Source organism: Panthera onca, chromosome D1, assembly GCF_046562875.1.
Source record: "Panthera onca isolate mPanOnc1 chromosome D1, mPanOnc1 haplotype 2, whole genome shotgun sequence".
Classification (NCBI taxonomy): Eukaryota; Metazoa; Chordata; class Mammalia; order Carnivora; family Felidae; genus Panthera; species Panthera onca.
In genome coordinates this window covers 113,738,534-113,765,132 of record NC_138348.1, presented here as the reverse complement: position 1 = coordinate 113,765,132, position 26,599 = coordinate 113,738,534, and the positions used below count along the sequence as shown (strand labels likewise).

Sequence of the window (26,599 nt, the reverse complement as noted above, 5' to 3'; positions counted from 1 at the left end):
AACCAAATACTTTCTTTCAAAGTTTTTATTTGAGCAAAAGAAAAAAAATATATATATGTATACTTCATATACGATTTAGAAAAGTCAACACTGACAACAGAATAAAATAACATTGTCACCATAATTATATAATTTATTTATATATTACTTACATTAATTGTCATTTCCTGGTATATTCTGTTTTTACTCCAAAAGAATTAAAAAAATGTACTTGTTCAAACCTTTAATGGCCACAGAAACAAATGATTTCTTAATATTAGTTAAGGCAAAGAAATCATGATAATGTCTCAGTTGTGGGATGGTCAGGGACCAAGATAGTCTATGGCCCCTTGAAGGTGTCTGTTTTGAAGCTGAATAGTTGAATCAAGTAAAAATTGACAGTGAGGGTTTTCAAAATCGAAAAATCTTACGCAATTTGTATGACCATTTACGTGTATGATCATTTATCTCTGGCCTATAGACTTTACCTTATTTTATGAAATGCACCAGCATGCACTGGTACGCTGGCCACAGAGCAAGTAAGCAATAAATTCTTATTTAACTGAAGTGAATTGACCAACATTACTAATTACACCCTTCCTAACAACCTAACTTGATATCGTGTTTCAGCCTTTTGGTGACACGATGGGATAGGACATCATATTCCGATACATCAGATCCTTGGAAGAAATAGTAGTGTCCTGAAAATGAAAACACATTGAACAGCTTAAATCCCCACTTGCATTTTTTAAAAAAAGAAGGTAACACACATCTGTGTTTTTACAGAATATCTATATTAGACCAGACTTTATAGATGGTTTATATTAGACATTTGAGAATATAAACGTTGGGTCCTGGCACTGGGTATCCTGTCCCTGGATATGTGTTTATCATCATTTCACTATTAAGTATCTTCAGTAATTTTATTGAGAAGATTGCTTGGTCTTAGAAACTGACTATTAAGAGGTGAGTTTTTGAAAGGTCACACTCCAGGTGGAGAACTCAGAGTGGGAGGGAAAACACTGGGCCCAGGCAGGGCACACGGAGGCCTCGATGGAGAAGTAAGACAGACAGGGGCATTGGCATAGAAGCCAAATGCCTTGGCCCAGCCAACAATTTGCTTAGGCTGACCTTGCCTGAGGATATTCCTCAACACAAACGCAAACAAGCTCAGCGTTTTTTTTTTTTTTTATCCCACCCTTAGCCCTGCTCCATGAAAACCCAGAAAGGGTGGAGGGGGCTGCCAGGAAGGGAAAAAAATGCAAGGCACAAATAAGTGTGTGAGTCCAGCTTGCCCGAGTCTTGCCATGTGCTCACTTGCACAACTGCAAAGCTTGATGGGAACAGCAACTCCAGAGACTCAGACACATAGATGTGGCAACAACCATATGCTCCCACCTGCTAGACCACCCTAGAAATAAACTGTTGGTTCTAGCTCCCTCATTCTTCAAGCCTACCGATTCTCAACTAAGCAGACTATGAATTTTCTGTCTGTGGCCCTGTGGAGAGATTCAGGGTTCTGTTCTTTTCTGATTTGATTCCACATCCTCTGACCTTGGAGCCTTTATAATCTTCAGTGTTTTAAAAAGGGATTCCCATAATCTACTTACTGTTATTATAGTAGACTGCATCGATTTTAGGCCCAATGCCCGGAAAGGCTTTGGTAATGAATTTGGGATAACCGGGGTCCATGAGTTGTCTCCTCTCATCGTACCTGAGCAAAAAAACAATCAGTAGGACCTCCACTGAAAAATGGATTTCATGATGTAGACCTTGATATTTTATGACATGAACCACAAAACCCACCTATTCTCTCTTGAAAGGCTTTTTCTGAACAGGCTTAAACTGCGCTGATAAGAAGATCAAAGACCTAAGCAGTTCACTGATTTATTCCTAGTCCCCACAGGACTCGGACCCTAGGAGTCCCAATTTCTGGTCAGGAACTTCCCTCGCTCCTGCGCAAGGCTTGCACCAGGACCTGGTCTTGCGTTACAGAGCCAGACTGTCTAATTTCCTGTTAGGGAAGACCTTGCAGGATTTGCTGTCACTCAGAAGATGGTCTCCTCATTTTGTCTTCCTGGGTCCAAGGTTATAAAAAGGAATCTGAAAATACCCACACTCCCTAAAGAGACTGTGTAAATTCTGGGTCTCGTACATTATACCACTATTTCCCAATGTGTCTGCACTATGATTAATAATGGAACATTTTATTTAAAGTGTTCCTTTAAAAAAAAAACACATCGTGTGCCATCTTACAAATCAGAATCCAGAAGTCCCGAGAATTGACCCAGGATGATAATTAACTATTCCAGACGTATGTTCTCTTGATCTCTCTTCTAGGAAGGTCAAGGATCCTTAGGAATTTAAATAGAAAAACTACCTACTGGAAAACCCCACTCCCTGCCCATTCCACAAATTTTAGGAGTCAAATAACCAATCATTAAAGCTCACCTCCAATATTGACTACCTACAAAGAAGTAGGTCTTATAGAGAAGTGGATTAAAAACAGCTGCATCAATTTTTTCCACAAAGTTAGGAAAGCCCAAAGAACGTACATTCTTGGGATAGAGTCGTTGTGGTCTTAAGTTGCTAATTACCCAATACTTATCATCTGTGAAGATAAAGAAAAAGAATACACTGGAGTCATATAAAAAGAGTCACAGAAACACCGACTCACTACAAACAATGTCATTCTTTATCCATAGTTCTAAAACATACTGCTCTTTGTTCTTGAACATGATTTGTCTCCAGTGGTTCTGTATATTTTTCACAAGTATTATGATCGATATTTGACAAACTTTTCCTGAAATTTTTACACATTACCTAGGTATTTAAGCTATTTTTGGCTCATAGTTAAGACTCACCATTAATTAGATCTGGGGTACTTTTTTCTATGTTTATAAAAATTAGTAGTATTTCCTTCATGTATTCTCTTCCTTGAAGTACACTCAATAGCAAACTAAATATGAGAGTTACCTTTAAAAAGAAAGACTTGATTTCTGTCTCCAATTTCATAAGCAGCTTGAATGCCAGATGGTAAGTTTGGCCAGAAAGAAGAAATTAAACTAATATTGCTCTTTGGACTCTCAGGATTCCTCCACCCAAAGTATCTGATGAAAAACATTTAAAACATGTTAAAAAATCACTGTAGACTCAAGAGCCATGAAATGTTCAGTGGGAATGACCTAAAGCAATGCTGTTTTTCAATATTCTTACATTCTGTTCCATGAATGTCTCTCTAGGAGCATGAGGAAAGGACCTTAATCAAGTCTTTCATAATAACAATGATCTGAATGGGCAAATCACCATATGGAAGCTTTGATACTTCAAGGGATCTAGGTTTTCATCTGCACCCACAATTCATTCACCAGTTTTGTAATCTAAATGAAGTTATTCAACCTAAATGTCCAGTTTTTGGATCTCAAAAATGGAGAATAACGAAACCGGAAATCATTTACAAGAAGAAAATTGGAAAAAAAAAAACCCACAAATATGTGGAGCCTGAGTAAGATGCTACTGAACAACCAATAAAGAATGAAGAAATCAAATAAGGAATTAAAAATTGCCTTGAGACAAATGAAAATGAAAACATAACAGTCTAAACTCTTAGGGAAGCAGCAAAAGCAGTTCTAAGAGGGAAGTTTATAGCGATATAGGTGTACCTCAAAAAAACAAGAGAAACCCCAAATAAACAATCTAACTTGACATCTAAAGGAACTAGAAAAAGAACAAAGAGAGCCCACAGCTAGTTAAAAGAAGGAAATAATAAAGATCAGAGTGGAAATACATGAAATAAAGACTGAGAAAAAATTTACCAGATCAATGAAAGTAAGATTTTGGCCTTTCAAAAGATAAACAAAATTGATAAGCCTTTATCCAGACTCACCAGAAAAAAAAAAAAAGAGGGCTCACATAAATACATTCAGAAATGAAAGGGAAGTTACAATGGATTCCAAAGAAATACAAACAATCACAAAAGACTACTATTAACAATTATGTGTGAACAAACTGGACAACCAAAAGAAATGGATATAATTTCTCAGAAACATACAATCTTCCAAGACTGAATCAGAAAGAAATAGAAAATTTGAACAGACGCTACCAGAAATGAAATTGAGTAATCAAAAGCTCTCAAGAAACAAAAATCCAGGATCAGGCAGTTTCAAAGGTGAATCCTGCCAAACAATGAAAGAAGACTTAATACCTACCCTTCTCAAATTATTCCAAAAAAAAAAAAAAAAAAAAAAAAATGAAGGGGAAGGAATGCTCCCAAACTCATTCTACAAGGCCAGCATTACTCTGATACCAAAATCAAACAAATGCACTACAAAAAAAGAAAATTACAGGACAATATTCCTGATGAACATAGATACAAAAATTCTCAACAAAATATTAGTGAGCCAAATTCAACAATACATCAAAAGGATCATACACCACCATCAAGTGGAATGTATTCCAAGGATGCAGGGATGGTTCAATATCCACAAATCATTGCAATACATCACATGAACAAAACGAAGGCTAAAAAGCATATGATCGTTTCAATAGCTGCAGAAAAATAATTGGACAAAATTGAACAGTGATTCACGAGAAAAACTCTCAACAAAATGGTTATAGAGGAAATATATGTCAACATAATAAAGGCCATGCATGGCAAACCCAGAGCTAGCATTATACTAAATGGTGAAAACAGAAAGCTTTTCCTTTACCATCAGGAACAAGACCATGAAGTTCACTCTTATTGCAAGTCCTAGTCACAGAAATTAGGCAAGAAAAAAAAGGGGGACATCCAAATTGGAAAGGAAGAAGTAAAACTGTCACTATTTGCAGATGACATAATACTACCTATACAAAACCCTACAGACACCACCAAAAAACCGGTACAACTAATAAGTGAACATAGTAAAGATTCAGGATAAAAAACCAATACACAGAAATCTGTTGTGTTTCTGTACATTAATAATAAACTATCAGAAGAAATTAATAGTGCATTCCAATTTATAATTGCATCAAAAAAATAAAGTACTTCAGAATAAATTTTGCCAAGGAAGTGAAAGACCTGTACTCTGAAAACTTTTAAGATACTAATGAAAGAATTGACAATGACACAAATAAATGGAAATCTATTCCATGCTCGTGGATTGCAAGAGGAAATATTACTAAAATATCCATACTATCCAAAGCAATTTACAGATTCAGTGAGATCTCTATCAAAATAGTTACATCACTTTTCACAGAACTAGAACAAAGACTCTTAAAATCTGTATGGAACCACAAAAGATCCTAAGTAGCCAAAGCAAACTTGAGAAAGAACAAAGCTGGAGGTAAAATGCTCCAGATTTCTATACTACACAGAAAAATTAATCAAACCAGTATGGTGTTAGACAACAACAGTCACAGAGATCAATAAACAGAATACAGGGCGCAGAAATAAACCCACACTTATATGGTCAATTAATTTATGACAAAGGAGCTGAGAACATACAACAGGGAAAGGACAGTCTCTTCAACAAATGGTGTCAGGAAAACTGGACAGCTACATGCAGAAGAATGAAGCCAGACCACTTTCTCACACCACATACAGAAAAAAACTCAAAATGGATTTTTCTGTAGAACCTGAAACCATAACACTTCTAGAAGAAAACATAGGCAGTGAGCTCTTTGACACTAGCTTTAGAGATTTCTTTTTTTTTTAATCTGTCCCCTCACACAAGGACAACAAAAGCAAAAATGGACAAGTGGGACTGCATCAAACTAAAAACCTTTTGTACAGTGAAGGAAACCATCAACAAAAGGAAAAGGCAAACTATTTAATGGGAGACTCTTGCCGGAGATATATCCAATAAAATGTTAACATCCAAAATATATAAAGAACTCATACAACCTGATATTTAAAAAAAAAATCAATCTGATAAAAAAAAAAATAGAGGCCTGGCACAGATATTTTTCCAGAGAAGACCTACAGATAGCCAACAGAGACATGAATAGATGCTCAACACCACTAACTATCAGGAAATGCACATAAAACCACAACGAGCTATGACCTTACTCCTGTCGAAATGACTGTCATCAAAAAGACAAGAAATAACACGTGGTGGTGAAGATGTGGAGAAAAGGAAGCCCTCAAGCACCGTTGGTGGGAATGCAAACTGGTGCAGCTACTCTGGAAAATAGTCTGGAGCCTCTTTACAAAGTTAGTTATAAAAAAATGCCATATGACCTACCAGCTCCACTTCTAAGTATTTATGCAAAGCACACAAAACGCTCATTAGAAAAGACATACGTACCCTTACGGTCATTGCGGCATGATTCACAATAGCCAAGATACAGAAGCGACTTAAATGTCCACTGATAGATGAATGGATAAAGAAGATGTGGTATGTATACAATGGGATACCGGCCACAAAAAAAGAATGAAATCTTGCCATTAGCGACAACACGGGGGGCCTAGAGCATATCAGGCTAAGCAAAGGGAGTCAGGCAGAGAAAGAAACATCATGTGATTTCACTTAGATGTGGAGTCCACAAAACAACAAAAACAAATGAACAAACAAAACAGAAGAGAAGCAGACTCACAGATACAAACTGATGGTTGCCAAGGGGAGTCAGTCAGGGGTAGACAAAATAGCTGGAGGGGATTCAGAGGCACAAACTTCGGTGATGAAATAAGTAAGACACAGACAGGTAATGTACAGCATAAGGAATACAGTCAATAATGTTGTAAGAACTCTAAGTGGTGACAGATGGTAACTAGCCTTATTCTGGTGACCTTTGGTAAGATACATAAATATCAAATTACTGTGTTGAGCACGTGAAACTAATACGGTGTTGTATGTCAATTACTCTTCCATTTAAAAAATGGAGAATATTTGTCCCGTCCATCAAATACTAATTTTCTCCACTCCTCATACCTCCAATACCTGCTTCCATCTATGCTCTAAGGCAGAAACCATTAAGTTATCCTGGAATTACTTTCTCTGTAATCAAGACTTTTAATAGGTACTGTCACACCTGTAGTCCCAGACTTAACCATTTTTACCTGTGATTAAAATAGCCTTGTTCCACTTCTTCCTGTCTTGTCTTTCCTCACCCCAGATTCGTACTGTAAATCCTTTTTTTTTTTTTTTTTTTTTTTTTACTTACTAATCTTATCATTAAACACAAATGCAATCACACCATTCTCTTCCTTCAAAACCTTCAGGCTGTCTACTTCCTACAGAATTCAGTCCAAGTCCCTCTTCGTTTTCATCTACGTCATTCTCCATCATTTTCCACGATTCTCTGACCAAAAAAAAATTATAAATCCAAGGACAGAGCCTCCCATATTGGCTAGATGTAAGGAGGATTCTTATACCTGTCTTTAAAGAAAATGATTTTATTTCCCACAGTAGTGGCAGCGTCAAGACTCAGAATGGGGTTGCAGGTGGCCGATTCTGTACTGTCAGGATGTGATGGGGGTTGGCGCCTTTCTGGACCTCCTGTAAAACACATTTCAAGAAGCATTAGGGGAAAAAATTGCATTTTAGCTGCTAAAGGGAAGAATCATTCTTTTACAACATTCACTTTTCGGGATGAGAAATGCATAAAAAGCAACTTAGGATTCTTATAATATTCACAGGAAGCATATAATAAAGATCTTTCTCCCATGTGGTTGCAACATCATGGGAGGAGAAAAATCTGATCACTCCAGTTTTCCTGTTCCGGTCCGACTATTTCTCTGTGTGCCTTCATCAAAGACAATGGTATGTTGGACAGAAAGAACACGCTTGAGGCCAGAAGACTCAGAATCTGCCCGTCACTGGCATTAGCACACCGGGTCTCTGTGCTTTTCTGTAAAATGAAGATAATATCTGGGTGACCTACCTCACAGGGTTTTCAGGGGGCTCAAGAGAAAAGATCCATGTTAAAGTTTTTTTCAGATGCAGATATTATGAGACTATTCATGAGAGTGAGTATCTTTGTGAAGCAAAATGGTAAAGAAATTCAACTCACCATAGAGAGACTGAATACCACGTACGTCATCAGAAGAGAGGCGAAAGGTGTTGGGGTCAACGTAACTGTAAGTAGGGAACATTATGGCTTTTGGATCACTGGAATGGCCAAGACCCAAGGAATGGCCAAGCTCATGAACAGCAACTAGGAACAAGTTTGTGCCTAAGAGGAAATCAGAGGGGGGAAAAGAGCAGTGAAATATATTTGCATCCAGAAGACAATGACACAACTGAAATCTGACACAATGAAAGGGGACGCATTTGCGAATACTTTACTTATTTCCTTTCTCTCTTACATAAGGTTTTTTGATGTCAGGACTATTGACTTTATAGGCCAGTTAATCCCTTGTTGTTAGGGCTGTCCTGTGTATCACAGATGTCTAGAAATCTCTGGGTTTGCCACTTAAAATTCTTTCTTGTTTTTTAACATTTATTCATTTTTGAGAGAGAGATAGAGAGCGTGAGCAAGGGAGGGGCAGAGAGAGGGGGACAGAATATCTGAAGCAGGTTCTGTGCTGACAGCAGAGAGCCCCTTGCGGAGCTCGAACCCACAAACTGCGAGATCATGACCTGAGCCAAAGTCGGATGCTTAACCGACTGAGTCACCCAGGTGCCCTCGGGTTTGCCACTTAATTCAAGTAGCACACTCCCTCCACTTTGACAACCAAAAATGTCTCTCCACATCATCAAATTTCCCGTTGGGGGCAAAAAGGATCACAGCAGCAGCTCACATGGCATGTGTTCTGTCGTGAACACTTCCAGAATGTTGTCTTGTAGCTGTGTTTACTGGTTCTCACCACTTCTACAACATTCCCTTTCCATTCTGCAGGTACGCTTGATCAGACTTCAGTGGATATGGAAATATCTTTACTAACCATCCTTTACTAAACCCAAATAAAAGGCCAAATTAAGTTCCAGGTCCTCTGAGCCGCCAAGGAATGTATCATACCCTGTCTGTTCCTTGCGAAACTTGAAAGGAAGCCAGCACTCAGTCTATTTACGGACGAGGACACAGTATCAGCAAGATTAATGGACCAAATTAAGGGCTTGAACCAAGAATCCAATCTAAATGTCTTGGCTCAAAAGCTCCTTTTTTTACTATACATGACTCAAAATGAAGGCAAAGTCTATGCTTACAATGTAGACACAGTGACGTCACCAAGTTACAGTCTCACCTGTTCATTTTTTCTGTATGTTCTAGAGAGATGCACATTTGTAGGGAAGAGAGAAGGGGCGTGTCCTTTCTCTCACATTTCTCAGTTTTCAGAAGATTTCACTAGCCCTGGACTGTTATGATTTTTTTTTAAATCTCTGTTCTACTCCCATGCCTTCATTTTTATCTTTCTTTTTCTACGGCACAACTGAAGCTCAGAAAAATAGATTTTCCCAGAGTCACACGCCATTTAGCTGCAGGGTGTGGCCAGTACCCAAGAGTGAGCATCTCTGGGGGGGGGGGGGGTCTTCAGGAACACAGACCCCCTAAGCATTCCCTCTAACACTGGGCTGAGCAACTAACTCACTTCTCTCCAATAATGAGAAAGAACCAAAGACTGTCATTCTCTGCATTCTGCCTAAAACCGGGAAAAGTAAACAAAACCTATTACACTTTGACCTAAATCCTAAATTTATCCTAGTCTCCATCCCTGTAATGTGTTGCACACAAGACCACCACCGGTCCTTATCTCAAAATCCCGGGTGTCTGTCTGTCCTCTGTTTCCCACTCCATTGTGTGCTTTTTGTCTCAGTGCAAAACTCCTCTTCTCGATAAAGAACTTAATAAGCCTTGGGGCATGCATCAGACTAAAACAAACAGCCTTTCTGGTCTGTAAAAATATTGCCATCCAATGCATGTAGTATCGGCCAGAGAGAGGGGGATGCTGAGAGGAGCTCATTCTTGAAAACCTTCTCTCCAATGACTTCCCTCGTGAGTCAGTCATACAGCATAGAATTTCCCACAGAGAGATTAGGAAGGCTTGTGATAGGATGGTTTGAATTTTCCAATGGGTAGTGATTCTTCCAAACAGGGGAGAGTAGTTGTTCCTCTTCCCCAACTGCCTGAGAGGGATGGTGAGTTACAGCCTCCTCCGTAAATACATACAAGGTATCGCTTTGTTCAAGGGTCAGCTGGGCATCCTGAAATTTCTATCCCGGAAGCTCAGGAGACTATGTGACCATATAACCTTGTGTTTTGCGACAGGCATTTCTAAACTTTCTATTATAGAACTTCATCTTTCTGCGCCACTAGAAACCTAAGGAAACGTCAGCATATGATGACATGTGTGGATGGCCACGTACGTGAGGACTGCTGTATGCCCAGGGTTGGCATCTGCTTTTGCTGGACTTCACGGACTGTGCCGTCAAGAACTGACCGCCTAAATGCTTTTACCTTTCCAAACTATGGCTTCTCAGCTTCCTGAGTTCACACTCCGGGTGAGCTTTTATTTTTGCCTACCTCTGTAGTTTGCAGTCCAGGTTTCAGCCTCGTCAAAATGTGTGTCTCCCCCAATACCGGGTCCGGGTCCGAAAGCATGGGCTATGATTCCCCCTCTGCCGTCGAAAGGATTGAAGTCTCCATGAGCTTTTGAAAGAGTAAAGACAATTAGTCCTTCTTTACAGACAACAGGTCGTGCCAATGACACAGATGAAAGAAGTCCACCTCCTTTACCTCCAGATGCAAATCCGATCATAATGTCAGCCTCTCCTGAGTGAATTTTCCTGAATTTCAGGGGAGTCACATCACTCCATACTTGAAAAGCTTTTTGGATGGCATAGTCAACATCTGCAGGCTTCATGTCAGGAGTATAACTGTTGATTCTGTATGAGAGGGAGAGGGAGAGGGAGAGGGAGAGGGAGAGGGAGAGGGAGAGGGAGAGGGAGAGGGAGAGGGAGAGGGAGAGAGAGAAATATATGGGAACCATGTGTTAGTTCTTATTGTGACACCTCACTTCTGTCTGCATCGCTGGAGAAAGAATCTTCTCGTAAATCGATACTCTGGATAACCAAACCCCACATCATTAACTACTAAAACATGTATCCTTGGACAGCTTCCTCCTGAAACAGAATCTAACTGGATTTCTTCTCATTTATGATTTATGGGTTTTCTCTGCGAAGGACTTACATTCATAGAAGCCTATGCCTTTTGTCCCCACTCCCAGACGTCTGGATTTATCCATCTTGACTATCCTATAAAATGCTCTCCTGTCTCTTGTTTATCATAGATATAGCTTAATTCTCCTTTTATTTGAAGGCTTTCTACTCTGCTCTGGGTGGACAAGCCAAACAGTCCCTCTTTGAGTGAACAATCCCCCCTTCCAGAAAGAACGAATTTTAACACAGGGATGGCGTTGACAATCGAGAGAGGCTTCTCACCTACTCTCAGACTTGGGGCTATATCTAAATGGTTCAGGCTTCTGGAAGTCAGACCTCAGGGAAAGGAGAAAACCGCCACGACGTTACCTGTAGGTGAGAAAGCGTTTCCTCCACACCGGCCTCCCTGCCAGTGTCCTGAACTCGTGGACATCAGGCACCCCACATCGGGGCATGTGCATCATGTCCAGAGTAGAGGCGTCCAGTCTCCCAGTCACTTTCAGCCCCAAGAACTGCTGCATTTCCTGAAGTTTATTCTTCATCAGGTTCGGACTGACTTTCATTTTTGTCACTGGAGCTCCATCCATGACAAAACCGTAAAAGGTTTCCAGGTACCTCTGGAAAGATGTACTTCGTTAGACGCTCTACTTTAGTTAGACGTTCTACTACACAGAAAGGTTTCTGAGGCACCTCTGTATATATGACTCAACGGTACACTGATGCTTCCGAACCAGGTATCAGACAATTAATTATAATGAGAAAAAAATCTTTATTTTCTGTGCCGTCAAGGTGAGTCATAAACCATTAGCGATTTTGATTGCTGGAAGCCCACTGAAAACACCTTGATGTCTCCCTACCTCTCTGAACGGGCTTCTATTTTTTTAAAATATATTTCAGCATCTAGCACATCACAGCATCAAGTAAAGAGCAAGACCTTCATTGTCAGGATGCACAAATTATTAGTTTAAGTTGGGATAAAATTTTCCTGCTTACAAATCCAAAGCTCAACACAATGGACAACCACGACAAATTCAAAGTGAAAAGAGTCTTGGAAAACGGGGAGAGCATCCAAACTCAGAGGAAAGAGACAAATGGAAAAAAAAATCCTGTTTTTTATTTTTAAATTTTTTTAACGTTTATTTATTTTTGAGACAGAGAGAGACAGAGCATGAATGGGAGAGGGTCAGAGAGAGGGAGACACAGAATCTGAAACAGGCTCCAGGCTCTGAGCCATCAGCACAGAGCCCGACGCGGGGCTCGAACTCACAGACCGCGAAATCATGACCTGAGCCGAAGTCGGCTGCTTAACTGACTGAGCCACCCAGGCACCCCAAAAAATCCTGTTTTAAAAAAAAAGCTCATGAAAAAACAGCTGGGATGACTGAAGGTAACAAGTCGTCTTGAAAGATCATGGCGGGCGGAAGCGGTTAAATAATGAAGCCACTGTTTAAACCTCAGATGGTTAAATGACATTAAACGACGATTGTAAAACACAGACCAGATGTACGACTCCAATTATTTTTTAACTAAAACTCTTTGGCCACAGCTTTTTAGCAAAAGAAACAAAGTCATCCCCCAATTTTATAAAACTTTCAAAACCAGTACTTCTCCTACATTCGTCTTTGGCAAAGAAAAATACAGTGTTCAAAGCAAAGAGCCGCCTAAACCAGTTTGCAACTAGTCCATGTCAAGAGAAAACTGGTCAATGCGATCAATTTTGAAGACAAAAGTCAGGCTGCGTAAATGCTGTGGGGACAGTACTTACTTCAGCGAAGAGCACATCATTCTCCTCAGAGCCTGTGGAGTTAGTCAGAGGAACGGCTCCAGAGGCAGTGGCCTGTAGGACCAGCATCAACAGAGGAAACTTCATTCTCCACTTCTGAAGGGTTCTCCCCAACTAACCCTGTTCCTCCTCCGTGCAAAGTTCCTCAAACGTCCCTGCTTATATAGCCCTTAGGCCCTGTTCTGTGAATATGAAATCCTGAGTGACTCACAGTTGATATCATCCCTTGACTTATCTCAAAAACCCGCAAACACAAGCACAGATATTTTTCTAGGACCAACAATGGGTCAATTAGCACCGAACTCATGACTCAGGCAATTCAGAGTACATTTCCTCAAAATAAAGAGGCCCTATGAAATAAGGCATTATATGAGGACCACTAAGCACTACAATGTTACAGTAACTTAGAAACTTATGTCTAGAAAGCTCAGTGTCTGAATTTTTGCTATAATAATTTCCTTATATTTATTATAGGCAAAATAAGCTTTTTAAAAAACATGTAGAAAGTTGGATGCATAAAGGCCTTTTTTCTAACTTGGAAGAATCCTCTCCAAGCTGAGTCTAGCTCCCTAGAGAACCGTGATGTATGGAGACATCGTGTTGAACAAGGAAAAGTCCGTAACATCACGATGCTTTGATGTTTTGTTCTGTGTGCAGGCTGTGGAGACAGATCCCAGAGGCGGATCCCGTGCCTCCCTAACGGGCTGGAGTCAGCAGCTTAAGGTCAACTGTGCAGGGGGAAACGTTTGCTCCCGGAATCGATCTCCCTCTCCGCTAAGCTCCCCCCTTTTCCCTTGATGTGGTTGCTCTGTTCGCACAGCATCTGCCTCTCAGTCAGTAGGGAATGCTCGAAGACGAGCATTAGATTCCGTCTAAGAATCCAGGAATAAACCACGATGGTGGAAGCGTGAGCGGTGGGGCTGTCCCCCGATTCTGTGTGAACGGTCTGGTGGTTGAGGGGTCGCATGACACTGGGTTAGGGTTCAGCCATTGCTGTCACCCACCTCCCAGTGGGTCCCCAGCGCTTCCCTGAGGCTGATGCTCCGGGAAAACAAGGGATCTGTCTGCCCTACAGCCAGCATCCCACCTCCAACTCCGCCCTTTCAGGCTCTCTGATTTGACCTCTAGGATCTTCAGCTGTTTCATCTGAAATGAGGCTGATAACCTTCACCTCCTTATGCTTTTGTGATGATTACACAAGACGGTGTATCATAAATACCAGCGCATAGTCGTATTATCCGTCTATAGTGGTATAGACGAATATTCAGGTCCTTTCTCTCGGCCCAAAAGGAGAGAATCATGCACCTTTAGGGTGCACCCAGGTGAGGCTGTATGCCCCACGAAAACGAGGATCAAGCAGAAGTATTGGAAGGCAGTTCTGTCAGATACTGAACTTAAGAATCATTGGAGAAGCATGATGGTCTGGCTAAGAAGCAGCAGAACATGGGATTTAGAGAAAACATGGGAGGGGCTGGTTCTCTGGCCACAGAGCATTGCCCCACGAGGGCAGGGTCTGGTTGCATTGTTCAGCCCTGTATTTCTGGTGCCTAAAACCACCTTGAGGTTAGTAGGTGCTCAAGAAATAGGTATGGAGCAATCTTGTTGGAGAATAGGGCCGGTAGAACAACAGTACTGAACCGTCTTTGTGGGAGCTGTTGTTACACAGCAGGTGTGCCCCTAAACCTCACTGAAAGCACACGAGAACCCATTGTGTTCCTAAGCAGGAAGGGGTCGGGTGTGGGGAAGACTTTCAGGAAGTCTAGAAAGCGTAGGATGTAAAATACAAGGTAAAAGCCGCCCAACTACAAAGGAAGTGAAAAATGTCCTCACTGGAAGCTGTCTTTAAAAACAAAAAACAAAAAAAAAAACTGGGGTAGCTGGTGGCTCAGTGGGTTAAGTGTCCGACTTTAGCTCAGGTCATAATCTCACGGTTTGCAGCTTTGAGAGCCACATCAGGCTCTGCGCTGACAGCGTGGAGCCTGCTTGGGATATTCTCTCTCTCTCTCTCTCTCTCTCTGCCCCTCCCCTGCTTGCTCCCAATCTGTCTCTCTCAAAAATAAACAAACATTAAAAAAAACCCACAAAACCCTATACTCAAATTGTAATAGTTTCTGGTCTTGGCTTATCAAATGCCCCAAATGGGTTAAGTATGAGCAATAAGGGCCATTTGGGCAGCCATTGAATGTTACAGGGGGTGTGACCTTAGGTTCTGGGGTCAAGTCAACAAGCTTGAGAATCTGAGCTCATGTTACGATCTTTCACAATCACTGATCTCTTTAGGACTTAATGTCTTCGTTTGTGAAACTGGAATAAAAATAGCAGCTACCTGCAGAGTTGTTGCCAGGATTACCTTAAATTACAGGGAAAAGTACTTAGTCTAATGCCTGACACACCTTATGGTTTCAGTGAGACTTCAGGAAGTCTTGCTTCCTTTACTGCACGCTTAGGCGAGACACTGAAAAGAGGGTGGTATTGGGGATGAGAAGGGAAATCACGTGCGTGTCCAGACCTCCCTCCCACGTTAGGGTCACAAAAAGATTGTGATCCAGGCCCAGCCTGGGAGCTGAGGGTCCCAGCAGGCACATGGCTTCCAGGGGATGCACTGAGGGGGGTCAGAATCAAGGGCAACGCTCCCTGTAAAGAACAGTGTGTCTACGCAAGTACAGAAAGTACCCCAGGTCGGAGACCCTCATAACGGGGACAACTTGCTGGAAAGACCTTCTTATTGAAAAGCAGATCCAATAGCACAAAGCTTCCCTATTACTCTGTTTCCCTCCTGAGCCAGATACCAGGACATTCTGAGGCATGTCCCCGATATAATCACCTCCAACTATTCGGGGCGTCGTCCCTAAGGATCTAGAGGCAAAGGGCAGTGTGGTCATCGGTGAGGACCAGGGAGGAGACACGTTCCCCAAATATAGAAAAAAATCCCCCAGCTTACCCTTTCACCAGTTGTGGGGAGAAAACTTCAGCTAGTTAATCCTCTCCTTTTATGGATGAAAAACTGGGAGTCCAGAGAAAGGAAGTGAATTGCCTGAGGATGCATCAGGGAGGTCTCCTGACTGTCCTGACTTGTTGTCACAACAGCCATGGTTCTGTCACACCTCACGGGTTTTTCTGCAGATTTCTGTCTTCCCAGGGTTATCTTACTACCACAAACCACTACGCGTGTCCCTGTGATGCCCTCAGTCCTTTCCGTTGAAGCCAGGCTCTCCCCTTTGCTGCTGTGGGGCCCGGAGGAAGCAGACAGCCTGAGACACTGTAGGGGATCTGGATGCCCAGCAAGGTGGCAGGCCCCGTCCATCCCTGGAGAATCACCTCTGCGCCCCTCCCCCCTGCCCTGGCCTGGGCCGTGGCCACTGCCAAGGTGGCTAGCTGCCAGAGCCCCCCAAGAACTGGCCCAGAGCACCCCCGAGAAGCGCGACATGAAGAGTCAACCAGTTGTGTGCACTTAAACCTAACTTCTCCGTGTCCCTGCTTCGTTTCCTTCATGGGTAAAGTGGGGACGATATTAAGGTTGTGTGAAGAACAAATGACATAATTCGTGAAAAGCATTTATCTTCCTATGACAGCACCTCAAAAATGTTCATTCTTCGCCTTTACCCTTTACCTCTTGTCCCTGAATGTTGGTCATGTTAGGGTTGGGTTAGACCCGCTAACCTTTTCCACATGGGGAGAAGAGTTCACCTAAAGACCAATTTTCACCCACAAGACTATCCATGTACATCCGGCACTGAATCGAAAACAGCCTGGAGAAGAGCGGATGTTGGTGGGGGAGACAGCTTGAAGAGTCCCCTCCACCTTCTTCCAGAATGACCCGGAACTTGACCCGACCTGGAGCTGCTACTAAGCCCTAAGGCAGAGAATGTCAGAGTGACTGGTCAGAAATCTGCTGCCTTCAAATGGCTGCTCGGCCTCGCATCGTACCCCTGAGTTCACCAACCCCAAGCAGAAGGTTGTGGCGTGTTGGTGAGAAACCCAGAGTGTGTTGGGTTCGGGAGTGGGGCCAGCCCCACGGGGTGCAGCCCACAGAAGGGGCGAGGAGGGAGGAAACACGGAAGGTGAAGGTCGCCATGGTTTCTTTCCGTGGTCCCTTTCCTTCCCCCTGCAAGTGGCTCCCCCTCAAGCGACCATAAGCCAAGGCACAAAATGCAGCAGGAAGCCAATGTCTGACGCGCACATCACAGAGTAGACACAGTGTGAGAACACAAACACGCGTGCTGTTAGCTGTCTATTTTCCTGTTCTTGCTCTCCAACAACACGGTAAATACCCAGGGGTGGAGATAAGGACGCAGATATCTCCCCACTGGCTTCAGTTGTAAGGCCTGGCTTCACAGGAGGTTCAAAGCTTGGGAAAGAGACTTGGCCTCAGACCTCGGCTACGCGACCTACACACTGTGTGGCTTTGGGCAAGTCATTAACATGCAGCTCCCAGATCCATAAACGACTGTTGGGAGGATGAAATAAGAGGATGCATGGAACCACCGGGCACTGCTCCCGGCACCTGAACGGTCTGTCCGTAACCTCTTGTGCCACCCACGCAGGGCCCCCCATAAACAGACAGTTGAGACATTTCCCCATGAAATGTTCACACCAGAGATAAACTGTATCTGTTCAGGGGCGCCTGGGTGGCTCAGTCGGTTGAGCGTCTGACTTCGGCTCAGGTCATGATCTCGCGGTTTGTGGGCTCGAGTCCCGTGTCAGGCTCTGTGCTGACAGCTCGGAGCCTGGAGCCTGCTTCGGATTCTGTGTCTCCCTCTTTCTCTCTGCCCTTCCCCTACTCACTCTCTGTCCCTCAAAAATAAATATATGTTAAAAAAAATTTTAAAACTGTATCTGTTCATATGCCACATGGATGTCTGTCCTTTATACATAAAAAATAAGATTTTTTTGCCCCAGGGACCAATTTCACCCACTGAGGAGTGCACTGCTCCGCTGAGAATGTATGTCCTATATGCAACATACTCCACACTCCTGGGTCGGTACCAGACCTGTGATACCACTTCTGCCTGGCCTGACACGACACCTCACGTCTGATCTAGGCAGTCTCTGGAGGAGCACATCAAGCCCAGAGGCCTGGATCTCAGAGAGACTCTTTAGACCACAGAAGGCAAAGCTGTTGAAGCATCACTGAAAAGTATCTGCATCTGCAGAAAAGACGGATTGGCTCTATTTGTGGGCCAGATCAACGCAGAGGGAAAACAAACCAGTGGAGAGAGAGAGGGGAAGAGATTAGAGACAATCCGCACAGTTCCCTTCGAGAGTGGGACAAGGTAATTTTTAAACTACGTGATGTTTTCCTATGTTTCTCTCCTTTCGTTCAAGCTCCACTCAAGCCGCTAGCCAACTCTGTGGTTTTTGCCTCAACCTTTGTGACGTTGAACATATTATGCTCATTCTGACTTTTTCCCAAGAATCGAAATCCCCCGAAATGGTTACCGTTTGGGAAGAGAGGGATGTTTTCTTCACCGAGCCAGTGCCGGAGGTGGTTGGGGAGCCTATGGGTTCCGGGCACCATGATGAACTGGGCCCTGTTCAGTGGGATGAGGTGGGACCACAGAAGCTATCATCGCAAGGTGCAGCAACGAAGCGAAACCCTGGGCCTGAGGCTCTGGCTCCCCTCAGGGGTCCGGGTCCTGTGGCCACAGGAGCCACAGGCAGCAGAAGTCAAGAGCACGCGGGCTGGGCGAATCGATATGGAGGGCACGGAAAGCCAGCATGACTGACTGAATTTCCTGCCAGTCCAGTGATGTGGAAGCTCAGACTTGAAGTTAAAAATTTAAAAACGCATCGTACCTGGCACAGCTGGACTGAGGTTCATGCAGGCTACATGTACCAGCTACTTAACACGATCCTTTCTGCAGAGTGGGCGTGGCCTATCATCACCATCATCATTGTTGCTGCTATCAGCATACTTTAAGCATAATTTTTTGAACGTTTTGTCTATCTTTTCCAGAAAGTGTATATATTTTATAAACTAGCAATGGTTGTAGACCCTGTCTTAGCCCTCAAAGAACACAAAAGGATAGTGTTACTAAACAGTCAATACCTAGGCATCGGAGTTTAGAGGAGGAATTCAAATAGAAACATGGAGGCGTCACCATAGCCCAGGTCCTCTGGGTCCTCTAGCCCGGACCTAGAGGAGGAACGGGCTCACATTTCCGCAGCAGGAGTCTCTCGTCTATGCATGTCCTTAAATCAGGGATGATCCCAGGCAAACTTAATGAAATATTGAGATGCCTGCCCACCTCAATTCCTGAGCCATTTCCATCCAAACAAGTTAGAGCCCTCGGAAGCCTCTCTTGCTCTCAGCTGCCTTTCAACAAACTTTTCTACCAGATATTGTTCGAGGTCCCCTGAAAGAGCTACAGTATCATGGACCTTTTCATTGCCATAAAGCACTCTAAAAGACAGAAAGAACTTCAAAATATTGACCTAAGACTCTCCGCTGGAAAAATGTGCAGTCATAACCAGTCTCTACCGGAAGATTCGGAATCAGCACAGCTAGCCTATGAGGGAGACGGTTTCTGAGTGAGGACTCTTCCATTGGAAGCCCTCTTATTATCCAAAGTTGGGATATGCCAGGGTCGTGACCAAAAGTGCACTGTATGGGATCCTGCTGAACAATGACATGGGCCCACACAGAGGAAGGGAAGGGGGGCACCTAGGGAAGGGAAGGCAAAAAGAAGGACGGGGACACACACACACACACACACACACACACAAGGAGGAACCGAATGAAGCCACCTGGGCATGGCTTTACAAAATTCCGTGTGGAACACTCTCTGTGCATGACGGCTACCTAACGTAACTTAGACAAACACAGAGAAAGACAGGCTCTTCCTTAGTACCAAGGAAATTCATGAAGTCAGGTTTCATATCTTAGTTTCACTATGAATAACAAAGCTCTTGGGATTTCCAACCCAAGGTGGCCCTAAAAAGATCTACTCTGTGGAGACAGCAAGGAACTTCCTCCTTTCCAACACCAACTCGATCAGATGATTAATAAGTCCTGCAAGGAAGCATGAATCATGCTGAGAATTCATTTTACAAATGGAAAATATCTCACAGTGAGTGACAATAATGTCTAAACAACCATGATTTCGGCATCCGTCAAGGAAGTTCAAGAAGGTCCCTTATGCATCTAATCACATTCTTGTCTGCTTCTGGAAAGACCAATCCTGCTGTTCATCAGCCCCAGGGAAGCTGGCCTTCCGGTGCCTGTCCACAGGTATGTTCTGGTCACGCACTGCCCGCGAAGCCCACTCCTTTGCTTCAAGCCCCGCTCAAGCCTCTAGCACGTTCTGTTTCTCGCTTCCACATTTGGGACCGAGCACATGGTCCTCCTTCTGACTTCTTTCCCGGAGCCTAATTCCACTGAAGGAAACCAGATTATGTCACCCCAAAATATGTCTCTTTGGCATGAAAACTGTTTTGGGCTGAAGACGATTAAGCAATGGCAAAGGCAGAAAAAGTTCCCCCTTTTCTGCCTAAGGCCAAGATCCAAATCCTCCTTTTACTGGAGTCAGGAGCCCGCACACACAAACCTCACTCCATTAACTTCCCCCCACATCTACCTTCCCACAGCTTGCCACCCTGGGAACCCTAAAACCGTCTTTCTCTGTCTTGTCATTTCTCTGCAAACATACTGTTCTTTGTTGAACATGGACGTACGCTGGAATTCTAAGCCAGCGTTCCGAGGTACTTCTCTTCTAGGTTTTTGCCGTGTGCAGTCCACAGCTGCCGCTTTTCTCTTGGGAACTCTCTCCTACTGTTCAAGAGCTCCGGCTGAATGCCTAAGGCGAACGGAGGTGAAGTTCTGCCTCCCCTACACCACTAATGTGGACTTAGTGGGTTTCATCTCAAGTTTTAATCTAGTCCGTTGGTGCCAACGACACGCCACATCCTTGTTGAATCTGCCCAAACAAGTTACATGACACAGAGATCAGGATTTATGTGCTATGTCCAAGTTCTTTACATAATACTTTTTGAAAGTTATTTCTCTTGAAGAGAGAGAAAGCACGGGGCAGGGGCAGAGAGAGAGACAGAGAGAATCCCAAGTAGAGAATTTCTGTGCTGACAGGGCAGAGCCTGATGCGGGACTCGATCCCACGGACTGTGAGATCACGACCTGAGCCGAAATCAAGAGTCGGGCACCCCCTGAACATAATTAATTTAATGGCTACTGTAATTATACACCGACAATAACTGCCACCTGAAATAAAAATAAACCAATATTTTTCATTTTATCACAATGAAATTTAAATGTTTTTCTCTGATTATATAATAACGGATGCGAGTCATAAAATATTTGAACTACAAAAGATTTAAGGAAAAGAATGGGGCTCATCTTTGTGAAACATGAAGAATAGAACATCAGTCAACATTCCATGTGTGAGATCACTGCCACTGTAGTCGCTGTGCTTTGCATGTCTCCATGCGTAAACGCACATGCAGCTAAGTCCATTCAGAAGACTTCATACCGTGCATGCAACTTATATTACGGACACTTTCTTTTTTCAGGGCAGGGGACTTGTTTGTTAGTGTGTTTCACACATGTGCCCCTCGTTTCTTCTCTCTCCACTGAACAACTCACCTCTTCCTGCTCTCTGGTTCCTCTTCATTAACAATCCAGATACAGACTTCTATATTTTTCCTTCTATATATATTCTGTATTTTTCCTTCTTGATCATATTGTATCGTTAAAAAGCCATTCATGAATCAGGCAGCATCCCATCCAGCATGTAGAGGGGAGCTCTACAGAAGAACTCTGTCGAGTTACAGAAAAGAAAGTGTTTCCAGGAGTAGGAAAAAGGAAATTATTAGCAAAGGATGTGTTGTTTTAGGCGAGGTTGCCTTCCTAGGGGTCGAGGGGCAGATTACCTCCTTGTGTTGACCAGGACATTCCAGGCTGGCTGGTTAAGGTCATACTCCGGGCACACTTCAAACTGTAGTTAAGTTAGGTATTAAGTCTGAGTTTACTGAGTGAGGTGTTAGTGTAAGCAATGCCATTGCCACTGTGGGGCTGTGGTTTGCCTTTTAACAGAACACACACACATCTAAGGGAGAAGGAAGTTTGTCATGATTTGTTCTATGAAATGGAATTATGTTACATACATTTCTCTGATTCTTGCTTTTCTCACTAGTGACTGCCACATAGAAACACCTCCAAGGCCTCCAGGATAGATTCAGACCGCCCTTAAAACATCCCATTACTATACTCCAAAGTTTAGGTGCACTGCACTCTTCAAGGCTTTTCTCACTGGCACATGTGTGCTCTGTTTCCAGCTCTTCCCTCCACAGAAAGGAAGGGGATCCTAAATCCATGGTACCGGAGCACTTGCCTTCCCTCTGGGTCATAGATTTGAGAAGTAATTTCTGTTTTTCTCCATATGGCTGTCTAGTGACTTTTGTGGAGCAGTGCCTCAGAACACTTGGAGATTATGAGTGTCTTCAAAAACCTCTGATGTGGTTTGTATATACAATGGAATACTACTTGGCAATGAGAAAGAATGAAATCGGGCCATTTCTAGCAACATGGATAGAATTGGAGGGTATTAGGCTAAGTGAACTAAGGCAGAGAAAGACAGATATCATATGTTTTCACTCATATGTGGATCTTGAGAAACTTAACAGAAGACCATGGGGGAGGGGAAGGGGGAAAAAAGTTACAGAGAGGGAGGGAGGCAAACCATAAGACACTCTTGGATACTGAGAATAAGCTGAGGGTTGATGGAGGGTGGGATGGAGGGGAAAGTGGATGATGGGCATGGAGGAGGGCACCTGTTGGGATGAGCAATGGGTGTTGTATGGAAACCAATTTGACAATAAATCATATTAAAAAATAAATAAATAAATTAATTAAATTAAATTAAATTCAATCACTAAAAAAAAAAAAACACCTCGGCAAAGTGATAAAACCTCTTAGGAAAATGTACTCATCTTTTTAAAATTACTTATAATTTTAGTGGCCTTGGTCCCTGGTGAAGAATTCTTGAAATTGAGAAAAATCATGCACAGCAAAGATGATTCTGCCATGGTCCTAATCATCCCCTAAATCTCCAGACCTCTTCCTTGTGATGGTGGCCTGTAGCAGATGATGGGCTCATAGCACAGAACAAGCAGGCAGCTGAGAAGGCGATGCCCACCCCCTTCTCTGTAGAAGGAGCAAGGGACCTCACAGGCCATTGGACAAATGTTCCTGCACATCCCGACACGTGTGAGCTTAGAGGCTTCTAGCAGGCGATTGCTGCCTTCCATGCAACCTGATTAGTAAGCTCTTATCACTTGCGGGTCCCTTTATGCTCACAGACTGTCATGCCACCTGTCACTGTTGATGTTGTTTCAGTTCTCATTCTGATAGCAACAATGGGCATAATGACTCCTTAAACCCAGATCATTCAATGATGTGTAGGGGACAAGGACAGGTCCCTCCGACACTGGTCACTTTGACATGCAGATTATTTTGAGCTGAAACGATCAGGAAGAAACTTTGACCTTCCCCCTCACTGCCTAAAAGAATAGAGAGGACCTGTTCCAGGAAGAGAACGGTCACCACACATAACCGTGTTACGATATGAACGAGTGACAGTGGACAGGGAGGAACCCGGCGAGGCCTGTTTGTTCAAAGCCTTCTCTGCGTCCCACTCTTTCTGATCACCCAGAAAATTGTTACTAAACATGTCCTTTTTTTCATCCTCCTGCGAATTCATTCCTCCCCTTTGAAGGCCCCTACCTCTACTGCCTTCTGCTTTTCCCGGATGACGTTTATACCTCACTGTGCCTGACTGCCTTTAGACTCTCATGTCTGTGTGGGTTCCCCACACAAACGAAATTAAATTTTATTTTCTCCTGTGAATCTGTCTCCTGTCAATCTGATTCTTAGTCCAGTTAGAAGAATCTTAAATGGCAAAGTAAAATTTTTCTCCCCCACAGATGCACACAATCTGAATTCCCCACACCTTTGATGCTTGCCTGTTGGCTGGAATTCTAATGGCAAAACGTAATCCCAAACTCCAGCCAAGAGCTACCTTCACCCCCCCTGTTCCCATCTCCATATCACAGACTGATGGGTGAGAGACCAAGAGCCTTCCTGAGCACCAACCCCTGTTTCTGTAGTAACAATCAACAAGTGGACTGGAGATGCTAAGGTCAAAGTACTAGACCCCATGGGTCACCTCTTCTGTATGTTTCCCCTTCCTCAGGTGTCTCTTCAAAGGTAGAGGCTGGCCCAAGGCCATAGGGCATCAGGGACAGACCAGGTCAGATGTTCTACTGAGCCACGGATGGAACCCTGGTATCCACATGTGGTATCACCTTTGGAGTAGCTTTTGCATTTAAGCACTATGTAATTTTCAATAACAAGTGTCCTCTGTTTAAGTCACAGTTTGGTGGGATCGATCATTACTTTACAATGAAGTGAAGGGAAGGAAAATTTCTGCCTCTGACCTTCAAGGTCTTCCAGCTGGACTAAGAATTAAATTTACATGAGACAAATTAACAATAGAAAAAACCAGTTGTGTAACATGTACGTGGAGGCCCAATAATGAAATTGAGACCCAGAGAAGTGACCGATGCAGACACCTGTCATAGTTTCGAGACAAAGAAACCATAAATCTGTGAGGCACTGACCGAGAAGGGAAAACTGAACTGTGGGATTTTTAATTAGTAAGGAATCCTCAACAGACTTTGGACTGGGGGAGCACATCAGTAAAAAGTAACAAGGGTTGTTTACACAGGCTGCTTGGCTCTGAACGTCCCATCTCTGGTGATGAGGATGTGTCTTTACGTCCTGGTATAAGGACCACAACTTTCACCTGGAGATGTATTCCTGTGTCCAGGGCGGCAGAGGAGGGTCTCGGTGTCCTTCCTGCACAGGCTATCTCTTAAGTAACTTATTTCAAATAACTGATATGCCAAAGTGGCACATTTTGGGGCAGCCTGCCCTTGGCCCCCACATAAGAAATACACAAAGAAAAAAATGCCACCTACTGGGGTCTAAGGTGGCACAGTATTCAAGAAAACAGCGACCTCCTCACCCCAAGGAGACGAGGTATCAGTGGGGGACCACTGAACTGGTGATGTGTGACGAGGAAGGGATCCCTCAGGTCACCCACCATTCAAGCACACCAATCTGCAGCCTACGGCCGGGGTAAATCTGACGTGAAGAAGGCACAGAAGAGGAGACACGACAAAGGCCAGGAGGGTCCCCAGGGAAGAAACGGAGGGAGGAACCTGGGGAAGTTTTAGAGCTAATGACCGTGCAGATTCTATTGCTAGATGAACCTTGATCGAGTTACCTTAGGCACCACGCGAGGGAGAGTGGACAACTCAGGGGAAACCATTTTAAGAAAAGCAAGTTCATGTCACAGGCTGCTGATGACAGGATATCCCAATTCCTCAAAACCCCATGTCAGAAGATGGCACACACGAAAGTTGCCACTGAGTGGATTTTAATGAGTCAACCAAACGTTCCTGTAAGACTGGTACCGAAAAGTAACCCCAGATTCCCTGCTATACTCATACCCTGGGAAAATCCACTATTTTGATAGATCATATTGCCGTTTTTTGACCTACTCCTCCTAGTTTTCTGTGGGGAAAATCTGCGCGGTGAGCAAATACTCTAATTTCAGCTTCTCTTGTTATCGTTGGCACCCGGGCGGCAGCATCTGGCCGGGTTTCGACAGTGACAGGGATCCCTTCACATTTTCCTTCTTATTCACGAGTGCCAGCACCCGGCTGACCTCGGCTCCTCCCGGGGCCTCTCCTGCCTCCCAGTCCTTGGCATATTTGCCCCTTAGCATCTCCCTTTGGCTTCCCCGGGAGCTCAGACGGAGGAAAGCCCATGAAGGTGGGAAAGAGGGACATTGTTGGAGCGAGTGAGGACCCAACATTCATGAGGGGGTTCTGTGCGGCAAAACCTCGACCGGACACTGTAAACACGTCATCCTGTTCAAGCCGTAATGACCCCAAGAGAGTGATATGATTCCCATTTTGTGGATGGGTTCCACGAAGCTCGGAGAGTTTTAATAATGTGCAGCGGTCAACCAGCCAGTGAAGTGGAATTAGGATGTGGTGTGTCCCCACTGACCGAGCCCAGAGTCTGAAGCCTGGAAAGCTGCCTCGAAGGTTCTGTCCTAAGTCTGCAACCGTTCTCCTCATCAGAGAAACAGAGACGGATTCTCCCGGTTTGTTGTGTTCTTGTCATTTTTTTTTTTAGAAGATGCTGTATCCAGAGCAATTTTGCTTTTAGATAAAATTTGTATTGCTATGTAATATATGTACAGAGAAAAGTATCCAAATCCTAAATCTCAAATGATTGATCTCAAAGTACCACTCATGTAACCCTAATGGGGCCATTTAATTTATTTAGTGCTTTTTTCTTCTGAAGTTTCTTAAATTTCCTAGCTATTGACTATTAAGAGACTTTTTTATTAGTGAGATGGATTCCCAATTTTCCTCACAAAGAAATCTGGCTCGTTCACATCTGGCACCAACGAAAAAGTAGCCATTGCACAATCAGGGGTTTTTATGCCTCTGTGTCAAACAAGTGTCTCCTTTGTCTCTGGCCAGGAAGATGCCATCTCACCACTTGTGTCACAGCCCTGAACACGCATTCCTCCCATCATCACTGCGTATGCTCGGGGGGATTGAAGGAATATGTCTGTGCTTTGAACATTCTTTCATGGACTTTTTTTTTTCAGCTTATTCCTTCGAGAGAGACAGAGAGAGCATCCGCAGGGAGGGGACAGAGAGAGAG

General features: G+C 43.6%; 1 protein-coding gene across 1 annotated transcript; it reads right to left on the bottom strand.

Annotated features, from left to right (window-relative positions):
• Window positions 1-34: 34 nt before the first annotated feature.
• On the bottom strand, window positions 35-12,966 carry MMP12 (matrix metallopeptidase 12). The gene is made up of 10 exons (XM_060604564.3): window positions 12,823-12,966; window positions 11,427-11,674; window positions 10,636-10,784; window positions 10,423-10,548; window positions 7,972-8,133; window positions 7,334-7,457; window positions 2,956-3,089; window positions 2,431-2,590; window positions 1,590-1,693; window positions 35-680 (listed from the first exon to the last, which is right to left on the bottom strand). Exons 1-10 carry the CDS (start codon window positions 12,925-12,927, stop codon window positions 580-582), a joined length of 1,413 nt encoding a protein of 470 aa, XP_060460547.1. The 5' UTR covers window positions 12,928-12,966; the 3' UTR covers window positions 35-579.
• Between the last annotated feature and the right edge of the window lie 13,633 nt (window positions 12,967-26,599).